Below are 19,902 nucleotides of genomic sequence, written 5' to 3' on the forward strand. Positions count from 1 at the left end.
ATGTGGTAATGCCATGGTACCATGTCCAAAAAAAATAAAAAAATAAAACATGGTAATACTATGGTACCATGTGCAAAAAAAAAGAAAAAAGAAAATAATAATAATAATAATAATAATAAATAATAATAAAAAAAATAGTACCATATTACGATGTAAAAAAAAAAATAATTAAATAAAAAAAAAATACATAAATAAATAATTGGTAATACCATGGTACCATGTCCAAAAAAAAAAAAAAAAAAAAAAAAAAATGGTAATACCATAGTATCATGCCCAAAATAATAATAATAAAAAATATAGCAATCATGGCACCAAAAACAAATAAAAAATATAACAAAAAAGGACCCTCGCAGAACAAAAATAGCATCTTAGTACCATGGTGTTTTGAAATATTTTCACAACACTTACTGTCACAGAACCAAAAATAGCATGGTAATACCATTGTGCATGTCTAAATAACCCTGATACTACAATGGTATTTTTGTGCTGTGTGGGTACTTTTATTTAAGGGAACACTTCACACTTCACAACAGTAGCGGTTCTAGCTTGTATTGCAGCCTGGGTGAAATCCGCTTCAGTGCGCCCCCAAAGTTGTTGACTGGGGGTGTGTGTGTGGGGGGGGGGAGGGGGGGATTGTAAATGAGATGGCTGGTGGAGTTCAGGGCGCCCACTTGTCTGTGTGTGTGTGGGGGGGGGGGGGGGGGGGGCGGTCATTTCGCCCATGCCTAAATCCGCCACTGCTTCACAATAACCATAATATTTCTTACTAATAATTCTATGGTAATACCATATATATATTTTTAAACTACCATGATGATAATACCATGCTTTTTTTTTTTTTAAGTACCTTGGAGTACCATGTAAAATCCACGGTATTTGACTATGGTGATTGTAAGTTACTATGGTACAGCCAAACTAATTTATAAAGGAAAACACCCTCACAGACAGCTGTCAGGTCTTTTATCCCAAAATTCCAGGTTAGTGTGTGTGTGTATTTTTTCAGTGCTAGCCTCCAATTACGAGATTAAAACATGGATACCACGGTCCACCACACCTTCCTGACGGTTAAATCTGCTTTGGCTCATAAATACTTTCTCCTTCCATGTCTAACAACACTGACAGATCACTGTAAGGGAGTCATGCCCTGTAAACTAAATCTGCTTATGAGCTGCTATCAGCTAAGACCTTTTTTGTCACATCTCTAGCCCCTTTCTCTGATTCATTCACCTTTGAAACTCAAACTAATACGCTGTGTTGTCATCCCTCAAATGCGATCAAACTCCATGCATTTAGTGGCTTAAGCTAATCTGATTTCACTATTGTTCCATCAGAAACGTGAGCTGTGACGCTAGCGAGCGCTAGTGCAGAAAAAAAGGCAAGGCTAGCACGAGCGCAAAATAATGTGAAATGTTGTAAGCAGGCAAATTTTTTAGAATCATATATATGAAAAAAAAATATATATATTCCGACAATATAAATGTGAGGGGTTCAACTTTTTCAAGGAATTTTTATGTGTAATTTTAAGAGCTGCAATTTGTTGGGGGCCTGGTTAGCTCAGCGAGTATTGACGCTGACTACCACCCCTGGAGTTCGTGAGTTCAAATCCAGGGCGTACTGAGTGACTCCAGCCAGGTCTCCTTAGCAACCAATTTGGCACGGTTGCTAGAGAGGGCAGAGTCATATGGGGTAACCTCCTCGTGGTCGCGATTAGTGGTTCTCGCTCTCAATGGGGCGCGTGGTGAGTTGTGCATGGATGCCGTGGAGAATAGCATGAAGCCTCCACATGTGCTATGTCTCCACGGTAACACGCTCAACAAGCCACGTGATAAGATACGTGGATTGACAGTCTCAGAAGCGGAGGCAACTGAGATTCGTCCTCCGCCACCCGGATACTCAGTTTGCTAAAAGTAGTAGCACTACTTAACTACATTTTTAAGTAGCGTAACAGTAGGTAAGCTATTTTCACAATAGTGCAGGTATTCCACTAACAAGCTGCTTTTTCAAACAAATAGCGCTGTAGCGCCACAAAACACTACATTTGACACATTGTATTGCGAACGCAGCAATGCGCTCACCTGAACCGTCTTCTCTCTTTCTCTCATAACCCTTTACGAAAACCGAGAGTTCATGGCAAATTTGCCGCAAATTCGCCACTGATAATTTTCACATGCAAATGAGCTTTGCAGCAAATTGTCCATTGTTGCCAATGGTTTGGCGGAGGTTCACCACTACCAGCGAAGAACTGCAAACTTCTGGCAAACATTTGCGGTGAATCAAAAGCTAATTTGCATGTGAAAACAATGAGCAGCAAATCTGCAAAGTAGTTGCGCTGGGAAAACCAAATCTTTTAAGAGAACTGGTTCTTAGGAACAGTTCGTATAAATGTACCAGTTAAAATAAACGATTCCCCTATATTTTGCATTGGAAACTCTCATTTTAGTGAGTCGGTTCTTTTGGACAGTTCAAATGAACAAATAGTTTACATAAATGATTCACTGATTCACTGCCTTAAAGAGACTTTTGAAGCGGAATATTCACTTAATTGCTTCTAGTTTTATTTTGGTATATTAAAGGAATAGTTCACCCAAAAATGAAAATTCTCTCATCATTTACTCACCCTCATGCCGTATGGATCAAGTCGTATGGATTACTTTTATGCTGCTGCCTTTATGTGCTTTTTTTAGAGCTTCGAAGTCCTGGTCAGCATTCACTTGCATTGTATCACTTGCAAATCTTTGTTTGTGTTCAGCAGAAAAAATAAAGTCAAATACATCTGGGATGTCATGAGGGAGTAAATGGTGAGAGAATTTTAATTTTTGGGTGAACTATCCCTTTAAGTACAAATGTATGTTTAATTTAATGCCATCAAACATATGGTTCTACTAAAGAATATTCTAGTAACCATGACTATACTGTAGTAACCATGTTTAATTTTGTGGTTACTATGGTTTTACTACAAATATCATGGCTAAAGTATCAGAAATGATTGCAGAATTCAGGAATGTTATCTGATGAATGATACATGAAATTCTTTGTTAAGATGATAAAACAGGCAAAAAAAATCCCTTTGACTTCCATTGAAGGAGGGACTCAAGCCATATCTAGAGATTAGAGATGGGCTCTTCTGACATGGACCCGTAACAAACCAACGAGCAACCACCCAGGACACCCTAGCAACAGCATAGCACTAAAAACTAAAAAACAAACAGAGAATTATAGCAAATGCATAGCAATTGCTACAGCCTGAACAACCAGTCTAAGCTTGTCTTTTCAACAGGGTGAGACGAGGACATAAACAATTTCTCTCACACAAACACCTTCTCCTGCAACCAATGAGTCTCAGACATGCATAAAAATGATGCGCGTAAAGATGTCTCATCCATTCTGCCCAATTTATTGCTGAAGGAACTGTATGACGGTATTTATGAGAAGGGGACTGTGGGGGCCGAAGTTTGTGCATCGACTGCGACGTGCCAATCGCAGGTGAGAGATAAATGACTCTAATTGCATGTTCCTCCACCGTGCTGATTTCCATCGCAATCATCCGGGTGATTAATGACGTGGTGAGCGCGTGGGCAAAGTTTGTGCTCGTTTTATCGTACGAACAGCAGTGTCTTCTTAGCCTCAGCCGTTGTCTTGCTCACCTAAGCCAATTTAGTAGACAGACAGCGCACCGCGGGACCCCAGGGTGACGTGCTACAAATCACGTAAACATGCTACAGGTTGCGTAAAGCCATTACCAAAGCTGGAACGCTAAGGCTACAGCGGGAGGCGTCCAAAGAGTCTGCTGTGTAATGAGAGATATTTATTATGTGAAGTCATCATTGGACTGCACTTTAACTATTTTTTTGGGGGAGAGACACATTTTTCACCTTAACTGCACTTCAGAAACAGCAGGAATCATGGCCTTGTAGGTCTGGAATTATCCTGCTAAAAGATGCATGTTTTCCCAAGTGGTTTTACCATTTTTAGCAGACTCAAACAGGCTCTTTTTCCAAATTTCCAAGAGAAAAATCCCTTTTAAAAACATAAGCAGTACTAAAGAAGTGATAGTGTGCACATTAAAATAATAGATAATAGTTAATAGATAATAATTGAATATAAATAATAACTGATAAATTATAAATAACAATGCATTATTATTTATATAATAAATTTTTATTTATATTATTTATCAAATATACATAAATCATAATTAATACGTTGTAATAAATACAATAATAACTAATATTAATTAATCATTATTCAACTGAGTTTTTTTTAAATATCACAGAAAAATAAATTTAAAATGCAGTTTCAAAATTCAGTAAAATAAGAGAAATACTGCCTAAAATGATAGTGTACACATTCAAATAAAAAGGAAATAGTTAATAATTTAATGTAAATAATAATCAATACATTATAAATAATAGTGTATTATTTATCAAATAAATTATTACTTATAATGACTTATAAATGAATAATAATACATTATAAAAAATGAATAAGCTGTGATATATAGAATAAATAATAATAATTAATAATGTGATTTTTCTAAACTATAACAGAGAATAACACTTAAATACAGTTGCAAAATTCTGCAAAATAAGAGAAATAAGTCCAAAAGAAGTGAAAGTGTGCACATTAAAATTATAAAGTTAATAGTTAATAATTTATATAAATAATAATGAATGCATTTTAATTATATTATACTATAATTATACATAATTTATTATTATTTATGTAATACATTATTATTTACATTATTATTGATAAATTATACATTTAAACAATAATAATAAACTATAAACAATTAAAACTTTGCAATAAATAGAACAGTAACTAATAATAATTATTAATCTCAGTGTCTTAAAATATCACAGAAAGCAAAATTTAAATCGCAGTTTATAGGGGTGGGTGAAGACATCAGGCTACATAAAAAAGATCTAAAAAAACCATCTAAAAAAAACAACAACAAAAAAACAATCCTTGAATTTACAATAAAAATCCTCATTCAAGCGTCTATTGTCCAGCTAAGCCCTGGAGTATACTTGGTCAAAAAGACACAGCGAGGTAGAGTGCAAACCATTTTCAATTACATCTCTAAAAGAAAACAAATCTTTTGTTGTTCTGTATGTCCCTCAAAATGAGGGCTGAAAAATGTTCAATCAGAGTGGCTACACAAATAAACAATCTTTAAGGACAAACAGGGATTTGAAGACATTACAAAGGAGAAAAATGGTTAATCTCCCGGAAACAAGTGCAAAGGCAAAATGATATTTTGCATAAAGAAAATGAAGCCTTTATGATTTTTGCACTACAATTTAAATAATACAGTATATCTTTATTTTCTTAGCATTACAGTAATGATAAAAAATGTAAAAAATAAATAAAAATACAAATACAAATTTTATGTGGCTTTTTTTAACGTCTCCTTATTAATCGGTTTGCGTGTTTACCTTTTTTCTGTATTCTTAGTTATGCATATGGTAACTGGCTCAAGCTGTGATTAACACACTACTGAGGGCGAATAAATACATGACATTAATGGTCACTTTTCTTTGTAACTTGAATATAAAGGACGTGGTGTTGTCTATTGTCAAACGCAGTATTCAGATCAGGAGTACCTAACAGTGCATTATGTAACCTTGCAGCTATTGTTTAGGAGTAGTGTAGTAGCTGTTCTTTTGTGAACACATAGTTTACATACTGAAAGAATTAAATGCTGAAGTGAGATAATACATGACATAATTGTTTTCTTTTTGTGTGTGTGTGTGTGTGTTTTATAATTGCCGGCTATTATTTACTGGACATCACAGGCCCATTCAAACTGAGGGCGCATGTGTCCCCTCGAATTTTTGAGCCAAGTGGATTTTGAATGGATTATTTAATCTTCCAAAAAACGTATTTGTTCCTTTGCTAATTAAAAGAATAAGTATTGTATGTAAAAATAACTGTGGCTTATTCATCCTTATTCACATGTCTAAATTTGGTCAGTCCAATCGAGTCACACCTTCCTTTATAGGTGGCATCATGTGGGTGCTCAGAAACTCGCGCTCACGGGGAAGGTCAAGCACTCAATGGAAAGTGTGGTGTTATATTAATAAAAGCAAATTAATCAGTTTATGTGCAGTTTACATTTGCCAATTATTTCTGATCTTTGTGGAAGAATAAATCAGTTTTATTTTCATAGTCTAATATATAATTGCTGTGTCTGGTGCCCCTTCAAAAAAATAAAAAAAATAAAAAAATAAAAAAAAAATAGAGAAAAAGAGGAGAAAAAAGAGCTTAATATATATATATATATATATATATATATATATATATATATATATATATATATATATATATATATAAACATAATATTTCCAATGGGATTTTGTTTTTAAAAATTTTTGTTCTGTAAAAATGTTTGTCATACATAATATTTAATCAAAATGTGATAACTTGCTCCGCCTTTAAAATGACTTTCTTGTTTAGATGACATCACAAATCCCTCTAATTTTCCCTACATTGTAGAACCTGTTTCACTCAGAAACACACCAGATTACAGAATTAAAATGTTTTATTTTTTTTTTTAAATCACTAGGTGAATTATAATTTTTTTTTTTAGGTGTCTTAGAGCCCTCCTGAACCTACCAAAAATAAATAAATAAAATAAAATAAAAAATAAAAAAAAACTTTTAGAGAGAGAGAGAGAGAGAGAGAGAGAGAGAGAGAGAGAGAGAGAGAGAGAGAGAGAGAGAAATACACAGAGAAAACAAATTCAGAGCAAAAAATAAATAAATAAATAAAAATAATAATAATAATAATAATAATAATAATTTGCCAGAGATTTTTTCTTTCTTTTTTTTTTTTTTTTTTTTTTAGCACAGGCTCAGGAAGGCACTAAGGCAACTTTTTTTTTTTCCACATTGCAATTCAGGGCTTCTGTAAAAAAAATTCACATTGGCTGTTAAGAAATGCAGGTTTTCAGATAAGATTGGTACACAGCTGGCATGTCATCACACACTTTCTGTGACTGAGTTTATAAATTGCCTTTGGGACAAAATGTCAGACGGATAATTTTCTCCAATTGAAAAAGGTCCAAAGTAGGAGCAAAGCAATAATGAAACTATTTTGATAAAAAAAGGGAAAGTAATTGGCTCAGAACTAAATCTGACACTCACCGATTGTTCTACGATAACGCCAATGTTTTTTTTTTTTTTGTTTTTTGTTGTTGTTGTTTGTTTTTTCAGTCCAGGTTTGGAGGTTTTACAGACCACAACCTCTCTCTGTCAGACTATACGATTTTAGGTGTTTCATCAAAAACTACAACTTTTTTTGTACCATGGAATGATTTTTATTAAAACTAACTGTATATATTTTTTTATTTTACCCTTGTCCCAGACCTAGACATTTAATGTTAAAATATGTAAAACATTATTAAGACTACATTTGTAAAACTATGATCATCTAAACAAAAAGTGAAATAAACAGACTTTTCAATAAGAATTTCAATACTTATTGTATGATCATAATTTATATACATTTTTAAATGCATTACGACTGAGTTTGAAAAGTGTGCTTGAAAGGTTCAATACAAGTTAAACCCAATCAAATATTGATTGCCACAAAAATAATTTTGACTCACCCCTTGTTTAATTAAACATGTAATTTCAAAATCCCTGTGCACATTCAGTGATGTTTGAGGTCATTTTGACCCCAACCTATTTTATGGCTGGCAACCTGGAAAAATGTAAAGCTTAACTTTTCTCTATTAAAGAGCTTTTATGAGCTTTTCTTCCCTTTTCAGTGTTTAACGCATCTGAAAACCTATTTTTGACTAATTGCGAATGCTTTATATCAACAGCTTTTCCTAAAATAAAGGAAGACAACAAGTATTTGTAAAAACAACATAATAATGTGTTTATAAACACATTACTCTATTTTTCTTATAACCATGAATCAAAAGGCATCGCTTTCAGATGCAATAAACATAAACTGAAAAATGGTCTGTACATTGTAAACACTGTGCAAGGGACTGTTCTGAATTTGTGTTTGGCATGCAACACACTATCAACAGTGCCACAGAAAACATTACTTTAATGCGTTGCATAGGTGTAATTCATGTGCTGTGAATCTGTAATTGCATATTAATACAAAGTAAATTTGGTGTGTATTCATATGACTTTCTTTTTTCGCACTAAACATGGCCAAAAACTTTGCAAACCTGCAATCATCGATATGCAAGCAAAGAAATGGTGTCATGAGCAGTAAAACGGATTGACCGTGTAGAATCAGTCTGTATGTGTAAACGTGTAAATGACTTGTGTTTGTGGTATAAATATTTTCCAGAAATAATCCGATATACACTGTTTCGTTTTGGCAAAAATTTCTCACTGTAAAGAGTTTTGCAAGCGCAAGGGGGAAGGCGGGTCTACTTGTTTCTAGTAACCAATCAAATGAGGTTTTTCTTGACCCATTTACTCTGATCTGATTGGTTTAATAACAATCACAGACCGCTTCTTCTTCATGTGAATCAGCGTCATTCCTCTGGGTATTTCTCCTCTCTTAAATATTAAACTGAAATATTAATACATACATGTTCTTTTATTGTGAGAGTAAAGTTGAGCCGACAGCTTTTATTGATATAAATATGATTCTCAATCTGGTGTTCAAATGTTTCTTCTTGTTGCTGTTCATTATTTTAATTATATTTACTTTTAATTATCATTGGCATGGCATTTTGGTGAATAGATGGAATTAGCTGGTATCATAGAACTCATGCTAGAAAACTAATTAATAAAGTAAGCCATATGAGAGGAGACCAGCAGTTACAGAAATACTCAAACCAGCCCATCTGGCACTAACAATCATGCCATGGTCCAAATCACTAAGATAACATTTTCCACATTCTGATGGTTGATGTGAACATTAACTGAATCTCCTGACCCGTATATGCATGATTTTATGCACTACACTGCTGCCACACTATTGGCTGATTAGATAATCACATGGATGATTGTTGGTGCCAGATGGGTGGGTTTGAGTATTTCTGTAACTGCTGTTCCCCTTCTGTCATTCACTCGACATTGTGTCGATGTAGTGACACTAGGGGTCACCCTAGATTTTTTCTTCGGAGCCGAGCAGTTGTGTGTCAGCAAGCTGTCTTCCACTACCGGTCCATTCACCTCCCAAGAAGCGTCTGCTGTTGGATATACGGCGCATTCCAGCAGCTTTTCTCTCCTTCTGCACAGATCTGTGCAGATTACACCCCTGGGTGCTTCAACCTACCACCGCGCCTCTTCCATGTGCGGCTCCGAGCCCACATGACGTGCTTGCCACATGTTACCTCCCCTCCGGTCTCCGTGGGGTCTTTTCCCCCTGAAAGAATAGGATAGGAAAAGAACACCTTCCCCGGCACATATATTGAGCATTAAAATGGCCCCAGCCGAAAAACTGAATACTCTGTGGAGAGAAAACATAGAGAGAAAAGGTCACGGCTGGCGCGGCCTGCTCCCATACTAGATACGTCTCTTCCCCCCCAAGGGATGGGGCGTTGGGGGAGGCTACGTGCAGACCGGTGCACCAGCTACTTCGCACACAGCAGCTTGCTTGCACCTGCACCGGCAGTCACGTAACACGGTTCAGCTAGTTGTGGCATTTCATATAGGGACCCCTTGTGTCACTACATCGACACAACGTTGAGTGAGTGACAGAAGGGGAACATCTCGGTTACTGTCGTAACCTCTGTTCCCTGATGGAGGGAACGAGATGTTGTGTCCCCCCGCCACAACGCTGTACTACCCGCTGAAATGGCCGGGATCCTGTCTCAGCTCCTCAGCACAAAACCTGAATGAGTGGTTGCGAGCCAGCTCCTTTTATACCCGTATGTCCAGGTAAGTGTGCATGCAAATTCCACTCGCCAATTCTCATTGGCCTTTTCTCAAAGATCTGAGGTGTTTGGGGCTCCCAAGGGCGACCCCTAGTGTCACTACATCGACACAACATCTCGTTCCCTCCATCAGGGAACGGAGGTTATGACAGTAACCGAGACGATCTCCTGGGATTTTCACGCAAAACAGTTTCTAGAATTTACTCCGAATGGTGCCAAAAACAAAAAACATCCAGTGAGCGGCAGTTCTGTGGACGGAAACACCTTGTTGATGAGAGAGGTCAACAGAGAATGGCCAGACTGGTTCGAACTGACAAAGTCTACGGTAACTCAGATAACCACTCTGTACAATTGTGGTGTGAAGAATATCATCTCAGAATGCTATTCTGAGATGCGGGTTGGCGCTGTTTTGGCAGCACGAGGGGGATTTACACAATATTAGGCAGGTAGTTTTAATGTTGTGGCTGATCGGTGAATTCTCAGGGCCAGCAAAGCCTTCTCTGCTGGCCTAACATGCCAAATAAATAAATATTTGTCATACTTTCATTCTCAATCACCTTTTTACCTATGCATTTTTAATCGCTTTTCACTCTTAATTAATCTACAAACAAATAGAGAAATAAATCCAGTCAGAATTTATTCCTTGATGCTTACAAGCGAAGTGTGACAGCTGTTTCACAAATCACATGCCGGAAGCCAAAGCAGTGCGTGAGTTTGAGCTCTACCCCGTCAGGCCTTCAGAATTTCTTCAGAATCCCTCAACAGTGCAAATGAATGGGCATCTAATGTCAGATTGTCAGATTCATCAGCCAATCAGATTGATTTATTTGTTCTTGGTGGGTGTGATCTTTAGGATATGTCTGGTCAAGGCCTTCTAGCTGGCCTTGAGTGACGCAATCACGCTTTAAGTGATGTATGTAATTTGAAAGCAAAGAGCGCAAGATCTTGCTGACGAGTCAGCTATCACTGCCACATCATCACTGAAAAAGAGATCCTTATGGATTTAAAAACACAAGATGTTCTGCATGACCGTGTGATTGCTTAATTTATTAAACAGGAAAGGAGGACTGATTTTCACTTCAAGTAAATTGGTAAGTGCTTTTTGCATTGTTATAGCAACATCAGGAGTTTTCTAAGTATAAATTAGGCTGCTTGAGAATTCAGTGTCGGATCAAGTTTTGAAAAGTAGTGCTGCGTTCCATTCAACTCAGAAAGTCGGATTTTACAACTTCCTACTAGGAAAAGTGCAATGGAATGCATCTTGAAGTCAGAATTACAACTTGTAGGCTCTTGCAGAAATTCTCTCAACTCCGATTTCGCCGAGATGCAGGGGCATGATGTCACACAAACATGTCGACACTCAGGGAGATATACAAAGTGATAAACATTCACTTTATTAAGTAATATCGATAAATGAGTTTGTTTCCACATTACATGATATTAAAGCTTGTTTAACAAATGCCTGCAGAAACAGATGTATAAAACATTATAATCTCTTTTGATAATAGTACACCTGAAGCGCAAATGCTAGCGTTGCAGCATTGTTTATCAGTTGGGTTGCTAGGAGACATCTCTAATGAGAGTCAAACCCCTGATAAGCTAACGGGAGCGTTGCAGTTCCGAATATTGGGGGAATGGAATGCATTGATGGTCGGAGATATCAAGTAGGAATATCCCACATCCAACTTGAATGGAACGCAGCATAACCGTGTACCCTGACGAAATGAAATTTATTGCAAGTAACATTTAAATCGCAAATATTATTAGATAGATTTTTCCAGGTATTATAGACCTCCTTGTTAGATTAATATGAAAAATTATGATTTTTGAACGTCTGTTCGGGAGACGTTCGTTTTACAAAACAGTCATGCTGCAGTTAAAATTAGGCTTGCTTGAGCATTAAGTGTCATTTCAAGTTCTGGCTTTCGTGCGTGGATGTGTTTTTAAAATGTCAATTGGTATTATTAGTTAGCTGCGACATAATGTATGATGCCCAAAGGCATAGGGTGTCTTATTCACTGTGAAATTATGTTTTCTTAATGGCATGAATCACACTGAAGGCCTAGACTTAAAATGCACGGCCCGCCACTGATGTGCACAGTAGCACAGAGGAGGACTGAACATTGGGTATTAATGAACATTAGTATCAATGTTTTACTGTTGAGGATCTGTGTTTTTTTTTTTTTTTTTTTTTTAAATAAATATGTAAAACCTGTTCGTTTTGACTGGGGTCATATGGACCCCAAACATAATAAATGTCATAATTTTCCTAAATATACAGTGAAATAATTTTCCCTTTCTTACAAGACTAAAATTATATTACTTAATGCCACGAATGGAGCCATCAAAAAGCACTTAGTATTGTTTGTTAACACAACTGTGATTTTGCTGTATAAAAAATAGTTTTCCTATGCAAACATGTCATTACAGATATAATATAAACATATAAATAACAAATGCCATGTTTTCTCCTAATACTTTGTATAAAAATATTGGTCAGAAGGCACACAGTCACATTTTGAATTTGAGTAAAACCATGTTAATGTGTACAGTACAATGTTTACATCTTGTGGCTGTACTTGAGCGTTTATGGACTGAACCAATTCACTTCCATTGTAAGCACCTCACTGTAACAGCGATTTTCACTTTTTTTTGGTAGAAATCCACATTATGCCACAAATGCCATTGATTAAGCTTAGTGAGTTTATTTTTTAAAGGTACATAGTTATAGAAACACCCTTTTGAGGACAGAACCTAATAGGGAAGAGAGATTTTTTGAGTCGAGCCAAACTACATTAGCCCAGCAGGAAGAGATGCAATATTGAGCTTTAGAAAAACAAATCTTGTTAGATGCTGTAAACTGCCTTCAATCTGAATAAAGGAGCCCATGCTGAGTGCGGCAGTCCAACAATGGAACCTGACCACTTCATCATGCGAGTCGCACCGCACACCTGATGTTCCCAAACTGCTCCACGATTGATAACAGCAAGCCCAGCAGTCTAAGAGGAGCCGTGTGATGTTTGATAGGGCCGATGTCAGATTACATATGCTTGTCATGGAAATAACATTTTCACCCTCCTGAGTTCGTTTCGCAACTGACAGCTTTATCAACACCGGAAGCCTTTAGGAACAACTAATTCAGTGTCTATTAACTGGAGATATGATCCCAGCGGCATTGTGGAATTGACAGCAATCGATAGCTTACGTGCAATTCCGATGATTTTTGTGTGGCACAACGGATCATATTTCCGCTGCCTTTAAAACGGAGGTGTGATCGTATCGAGGCAGGTCTGGCGAGCATGATTTGTGATTAGATTGATGCGATGTTATCTCACCTGGCCAGGTTTGGCATCCTCGCAGATAGAGGCCTCGTAAGGAGTCGCGAGCTCCGGAGGGTTGTCGTTTATGTCCAGTATGCGGATGCTAACGGCAGTCTGTGACGCCATGGACTGGTTATCTGTAGAAGAAAGGGGTCACAAGGCAGATTAAACAATCATTGTCATTTCTACAGCTTTTGGCCTGTAAGGAATATGTAAATAAACTGTGAAACTAGTAACTGTAGCCATTTTTCAGTTTTCATGAAAACAGGTCCAGGTCACATTTCACCCCAAAAGAAGAAGAAGAAAAGTAAGAAACTGTAAGACTATGTTTAGGACCATTAAAAGAATAGTTCACCCAAAAATGAAAATTCTCTCATCATTTACTCACCCTCATGCCATCCCAGATATGTATAACTTTCTTTCTTCTGTAGAACACAACTGGAGATTTTTAGAAGAATATTTCAGCTCTGTAGGTCCATACAATGCAAGTGAATGGTGACCAGAATTTTGTAGCTCCAAAAATCGCATAAAAGAAACATAAAAGTAATCCAGTGGTTTAATCCATGTCTTCAGAAGTGATATAATAGATGTGGGTGAGAAACAGGTCCAAATTTAAGTCATTTTTTTACTCTTAATCTCCAATTTCACTTTCAGATGTGAAAGTGACACTAAACAGGCACCACATGTGGCTTTCAGATGTAAAAGTGAAAGTGGAGATTTAGAGTAAAAAATAAATACTTGCATTTTGAACTGTTTCTCACCCACATCTATTATATCATGTCTGAAGACATGGATTTGAACACTGGAGTCGTATGGATTACTTTTATATTTCTTTTATGTGATTTTTGGACCTTCAAAGGTCTGGTCACCATTCACTTGCATTGTATGGACCTACAGAGCTGAAATATTCTTCTAAAAATCTTAATTTGTGTTCTGCAGAAGAAAGAAAGTCACACACATCTGGGATGGCAAGAGGGTGAGTAAATGATGAGTGAATTTTCATTTTTGGGTGAACTGTCCCTTTGAATTTTTTTTACATTTTTAATTTTTTTAAATGATGACATTATTTCCATGACAACTGAAGTAAACAATGAAACTACATTAACCCCCCAAATTCTCTTTACCATAACGCATTCTCATCATTCTCAATGGTGATTATCATTATTTATTTATTTATTTCATTTTAATTGAAGTGAATAGAGTGCAACAGTGCCTGCCTGTCTTGGTTCTGGTAGTATTTTCCCCATTCATTTCTTCCAATTTGGATTTCATAACGTACTTGTGTAGTGTGTTCTTACGGTAACGACACACTCCCCATAGTAAATTCATCAGGAAGCTAATTGTTCTGCAACACTTTAGAGGAAATTATCAATTAACGTGTCAGTTTTTAAATGAAGACGTACAACACTAAACGCATGAAATTTTAATGATAAAAGTGCACCGCTGGGGTTGACTTAATGATATAAATACAGAAAAATGAGTTCAATATTGGCTGTGAAAATAATTTTGATCATGGCATTTAAAAAATGTTTTGTGTGTGTGTGTGTGTGTGTGTGTGTGTGTGTGTGTGTGTGTGTGTATTTTATTGGGTTGGCAAATGGGTATATAATTAGTCTCATTTAAGTTCATATGACTAAAATGAGCTAGTAATAAAAAATATAAATAAAAACTCTGTCCAGGGAAGTCAGCTGATCCTTAGCTAATTTACCTGCTTTATTATTTCATTAGAAATGTTTTCATGTTCAGATAGATGCGTCTAGTGCAGCAGGGCCATGGACTGGGTCACTGTTTTAATTGTAATGAGTCATAATTACCTTTCTTAATTAACCCTGTGTTACTCAATTGCTTGTGTTTATTTATGCTAATGTTTTCATGACTTCGCATTATAAAATGTAAACATGTAAGGATGATTATTCAATTGAAGGCACTTAAAAAAATAAGCTTCTTTAATCTACAGTAGTATCTAAAAATCTGAGACAAACACTGAAAATCTGCGATACAAAATCTTTAAAAAATAATTAAATAAGAATAAAATGAAACATAAAAAATAACTCTTTGGCTGAACTTGATTCAGTCATTGTCAGTGGTTCCACGTGTTTGAAATGAGTGTTCTTATTTTAAAATTACTATGTAATCTCAACTCAAATACTGGGGCAGTGGTGGCTTGGCGGTTAAGGCTATGGGTTACTGACTAGATGGTCAGGGGTTCAAGCCCCAACACCGCCACGATGCCACCGTTGGGCCCTTGAGCAAGGCCCTTGACCCCATCTGCTCCAGGGGCGCTGTATCATGGCTGACCCTGCGCTCTGACCCCAGCTTGGCTGGGATATGTGAAAAAAAAAGAATTTAAATTTTAAATTAGTATTTTTGTCTTCTTTTCTAGTAAAAATATCTGAACGTTTCTTAAAACAAGATGAATTTACTTGACAAGCAAAATGGCATAAGCTAGTTTGTCTTGTTTTCAAAGAAATATAATAAAATTTTGTGAGGATTATGCTTAAAAGAAGAAAAAATAATAATATTTCACAACGGGGTAAGAAAAATAAACTTAATTCAAAGGGAAAACAAGTTTATTTTTCTTACCCCAATGGCAGATTTTTTTTCTTCTAAGCATACATTTTTCTAAATTTTGTCAGATTTCTCTAAAAACAAGACTTAATTTCTTATGCCATTTTGCTTGTCAAGAAAATACATCTTGTTTTAAGAATACTGAGGTATTTTTACTGGAAAACGAGACTAATTAAGTCAATATTTTTTATAGCGGTTGTGAAGAAGGAACCTAACTGAATTGGGTAAACCCAACAAAATGTGACATGTCAAAGTAACACAAATGAATCTTTTATTCCTTTATATACTAGCTAGTGACAGTAAATGTTAGCATGCTAAATACATGCTGGTGGGAAGCACTACATAGTGCAGCTTGGTACATATGCTAACAAGTAACACCCTTTATATTCATCTCGTACAAAAACACAAAATATAACATTTAATTTTAACATTTACTCATCCATTTGAGTACCATGAAAAGCATACTGGGAACTAGAAATCCCCTGCCCAGTTACAGTTACCAAAACAAAAAAGATTCATGTTGTCCCAAAACAAATGGATGACAGTAAAATAAACAAATAACTGAAACTCAGTTAAATTAAGTTCACTTAATTATCTGCATGTTTGAGTAATATGAACAAGGGAAGATTCAGTAAACCTAATGATAGTGATAGTTTTTTTTTTTTTTGACCAATGCAAAAGTTCCCTAATTTTAACACTTTTTACTATATATATAAATGTACTATATTCTGGCAAATTTACCCTTTAAAATCACGCAACCCCACGTCCACATGCGTTGATGTAGTATTTTGGCTTTGCTATATGCAATGCATAATTTAAATGAATAAAAACTGACTGACTACTGTTCACAAGACTCTAGTCTGTCATTTAAAGGGTTTAACTTCTGCCGCACCACATCACGTGACACAACAGCATGCAGTCGATTTCCTTGAAGCGCTCCTATGGATGCAGCACCAACAAAAGTGCTTCTGGTAAGAAATCTCTATGTTTTTTCATTGAAACCTGTTTGTTTATAAAGAGTAGCATCCCTAGTTTCGTTTGATATGCTGCTTAAAAAAATCAGCTTATTTTTCACGCATCAGCGCACTGATAAAAATGATGTCCACATATGTGGAAACTGGGACATTATTCCATAAAAATTGGAAAAAAACATATTAGTTATTTTGAATAAAATTAACACGTCTGTGGGTCATTTCGCTTCATTATAATATACATTTTGTTATATTTTATTTTGTTATCACTGTACAATATGGTTCTATTCATTAACATTAGTAAATGCATTCCTATATTTACTGTCTGTGCATTATCACATTGAGAATCAATGGGTTCATCCAAAAGCTGGAAAATGTTGCTTTCAGAGGCTTTATATGGAGTTAGGATGAAAATAAGGTGCATTTCAAACTGTTCTGAGACCAGTGCAGACAGACAGCACACTGGAGGTTAAGTCATTCACTAAATAGGGAGCATCCTATAACTCTCTATGCAGTTAAGTGCATTCACTCCTAAAATCTGATCAAAAGTTCAGTTTCAGGCTGCAGATGATGTTTGGATCACTCAACATGTTTGACAGACATGTGACAATGATGATCAGTACATAGATTCAGAATTTATAATGTATCATTTTATTTTAACATGGTTGACAGTGATTGGATGATGCTGGACATTACTTTGAATCAGAATTAATTATGCTAATTTCTGATGTAATGTCTGTAACGTCTCAAAACATGAATAATCAACACTCCTGGAAACATAATATACTTTCTATAGCTTAGTGTTATTTAAAATTTCACAGCTTAGTCCCGCTATCCACATATGAGGACATAATTTTGTAGGAAAACTATTTGCTCTAGAAAATGTATGTTTTTTTTTTTTTTGTTGTTTTTTTTTGCTTGTTTATTAGGTGCTACTAGTTTCAAATCAAAAAGGGAAATGGAAAATTGCGAGGCAGTGATGCGAGGGTCTCAGGAGGTTGAAATTTGTGTTAAGGTCATTCTAAAGACACAATAAAAAAAGTTTAAAATCCCTATAAATCTATCTCCCCACCCCTTCTTTATACCTAATATGAAACACCATGCACCCTTGGTTTGCTTCAAATTATAATGGGAAGGACCCGTATAAATACACCAACAACTGAATAAATCAGTCCACAGTAGATTTCAAGTGTTTTATACCCTCAAAGCCAGCAATATTTTCTCTGCGGTATCAGAGCAAAGATCAGAGCTAAATTTAACTAGCGATGGGTGTCTGTGATATGAAGAACAGAGATTTGAGCAGATTACAGGATGCAGGACATCAGCTACAGGCCGAGCAGATGTGAGATGGCCACATATTTTCATGAAATTTTTCCAGTCAGGCACTATATTTCAAAACCTTGCTCTCAATCCGGTTTGAACGCACGTTGACCGCACGAGGCATGTGAGATACAGGGTAATGAAGTCTTTCGTACGGCTGTGTGTTCAATCCTAAAGGACACAGATGTGATAATGAATTTCTATCTGATAGATCCATGTCTAGAATGTACAGACCGCATAGAGTGAATTCATAATTGAATTTGATTTGAAGATTTAATGACACCGTGTAAAATTTTTCTTCTTTTTTTTTTTTTTTCCCTGGGTAGTGTGTTATTTCCTAATTGCTTATGCCTCAAAAGTATAGAAAATGTCTATTATTCCACACAAACTTTGCTTTTGTGATCAGGACAGTGATATTTTGAAATTTACCTATTTTCCAGAACATTCCAGATAGATTCAGTGCTGAGTAAACTTGGAGTAACTTCTAGAACTTTCTAGAACTTTCCAGTAATATAAATAATAGTATAAATACCGGGGCCTTAAGCCCACCAGTTCAGTTTAGTTCCAGCTGCCTAAGTGGATACATATCTGCATTTTTCTGAGATGGCATCAAGAGGCTGCAAGCATCCGGCAGACGCATTTTGCTATGTCTGCGGCCAATTTATCAAGATAAGAGCGAAAAAGTGCTCCGTGGAAGCATCTGCTAAGATGTGTGAGGCCTACAAGGCATATTTCGGCATGCCTGTCGGGGATCAAGACAAACCCTGGGCACCTCATTTCACCTGCGAGCACTGCAAAAAAACTCTGGAAGGTAAGATAGACAATTGCTGCTCTGAATTTTATGTTATAAAATTTGTTAATTTTTAAAATTGTAAAAGTTTTTAATTTTAAAATGTTTTACAGTTTTCAATATTATTGAAAAAATATATCATATATGAAAAATGTTGCGAGGATCTCTTACACATTAGTCATGGGTGAAATAAATGTATTTTTGTAGGATGGTACAGAGGGGAAAAGAGAGCCATGAAGTTCGCTATCCCAAGAATTTTGCAGGAACCCACTGACCACTCAAGCAACTGCTACTTCTGCATGGTGGACCCTTCCAAATGTCGGACTGGCAAGAATGCACCTGCTATCACATATCCAGACCTTCCTTCATCCATCGCCCCGGTGCCACACTGCCATGAGCTCCCCGTACCCACTCCTCCAGAGAGAGAGAGAACAGACGTCTTTAGAAGAGAGCAGAACGAGGAAGAAATTGTAGATCCAGATGACAATTTCAGAGGTGGAGCTGAGGAGAGAAACCCATACTACCCCAACCAAAAAGACCTCAACGACTTGATTAGAGATCTTGGTCTCACCAAGTCCAATGCCGAGCTTTTGACGTCTAGGCTCAAGCAGTGGAACTTGTTGGATGAAAGTGTGCAAGGCGCAGATCAGAGGAAGCGTCACCAACCTTTTTCCAGCTTCTTCACCCGTCAAGATGGGCTCTGCTTCTGCCAATATGTGATCAGTCTGTTCGAGGCAATCGGAATTGCCTGTAACCAGAATGAGTGGCGCCTCTTCATTGACAGCTCATCCAGGAGCCTCAAAGCTGTGCTGCTCCATAATGGTAACAAGTAACCGTCTCTTCCCCTGGCTCACTCGGTGCACCTCAAAGAGGATTACGACAGCATCAAGACTTTGCTGGACGCCTTGAAGTATGATGAGTACATTTGGGGGCTGATTTGTGAAAGTGATTTACAGTATAATCGTAAATCTCGAAAAACTACTCACTTCTAAATCTTTTGTAGTCATTTTTGTATTACTTTCGTATAAATACATGTTAACTTGGATTCATATGTTGTTGTTTTTTATGACTTCATGT

At 36.4% G+C, this 19,902-nt stretch overlaps 1 protein-coding gene across 1 annotated transcript in view; it reads right to left on the reverse strand.

Annotated features, from left to right (window-relative positions):
- The window catches only part of LOC127446005 (cadherin-22-like), a 146,148-nt gene that overhangs the window by 41,183 nt on the left and 85,063 nt on the right, over window positions 1-19,902 (reverse strand). Inside the window, exon 8 of the mRNA XM_051706592.1 lies at window positions 13,192-13,313. Coding sequence (XP_051562552.1) covers window positions 13,192-13,313 — 122 coding nt within the window. The remainder of the gene's footprint in view (window positions 1-13,191; window positions 13,314-19,902) is intronic.

This window comes from Myxocyprinus asiaticus, chromosome 9 (assembly GCF_019703515.2).
Source record: "Myxocyprinus asiaticus isolate MX2 ecotype Aquarium Trade chromosome 9, UBuf_Myxa_2, whole genome shotgun sequence".
Lineage (NCBI taxonomy): Eukaryota > Metazoa > Chordata > Actinopteri > Cypriniformes > Catostomidae > Myxocyprinus > Myxocyprinus asiaticus.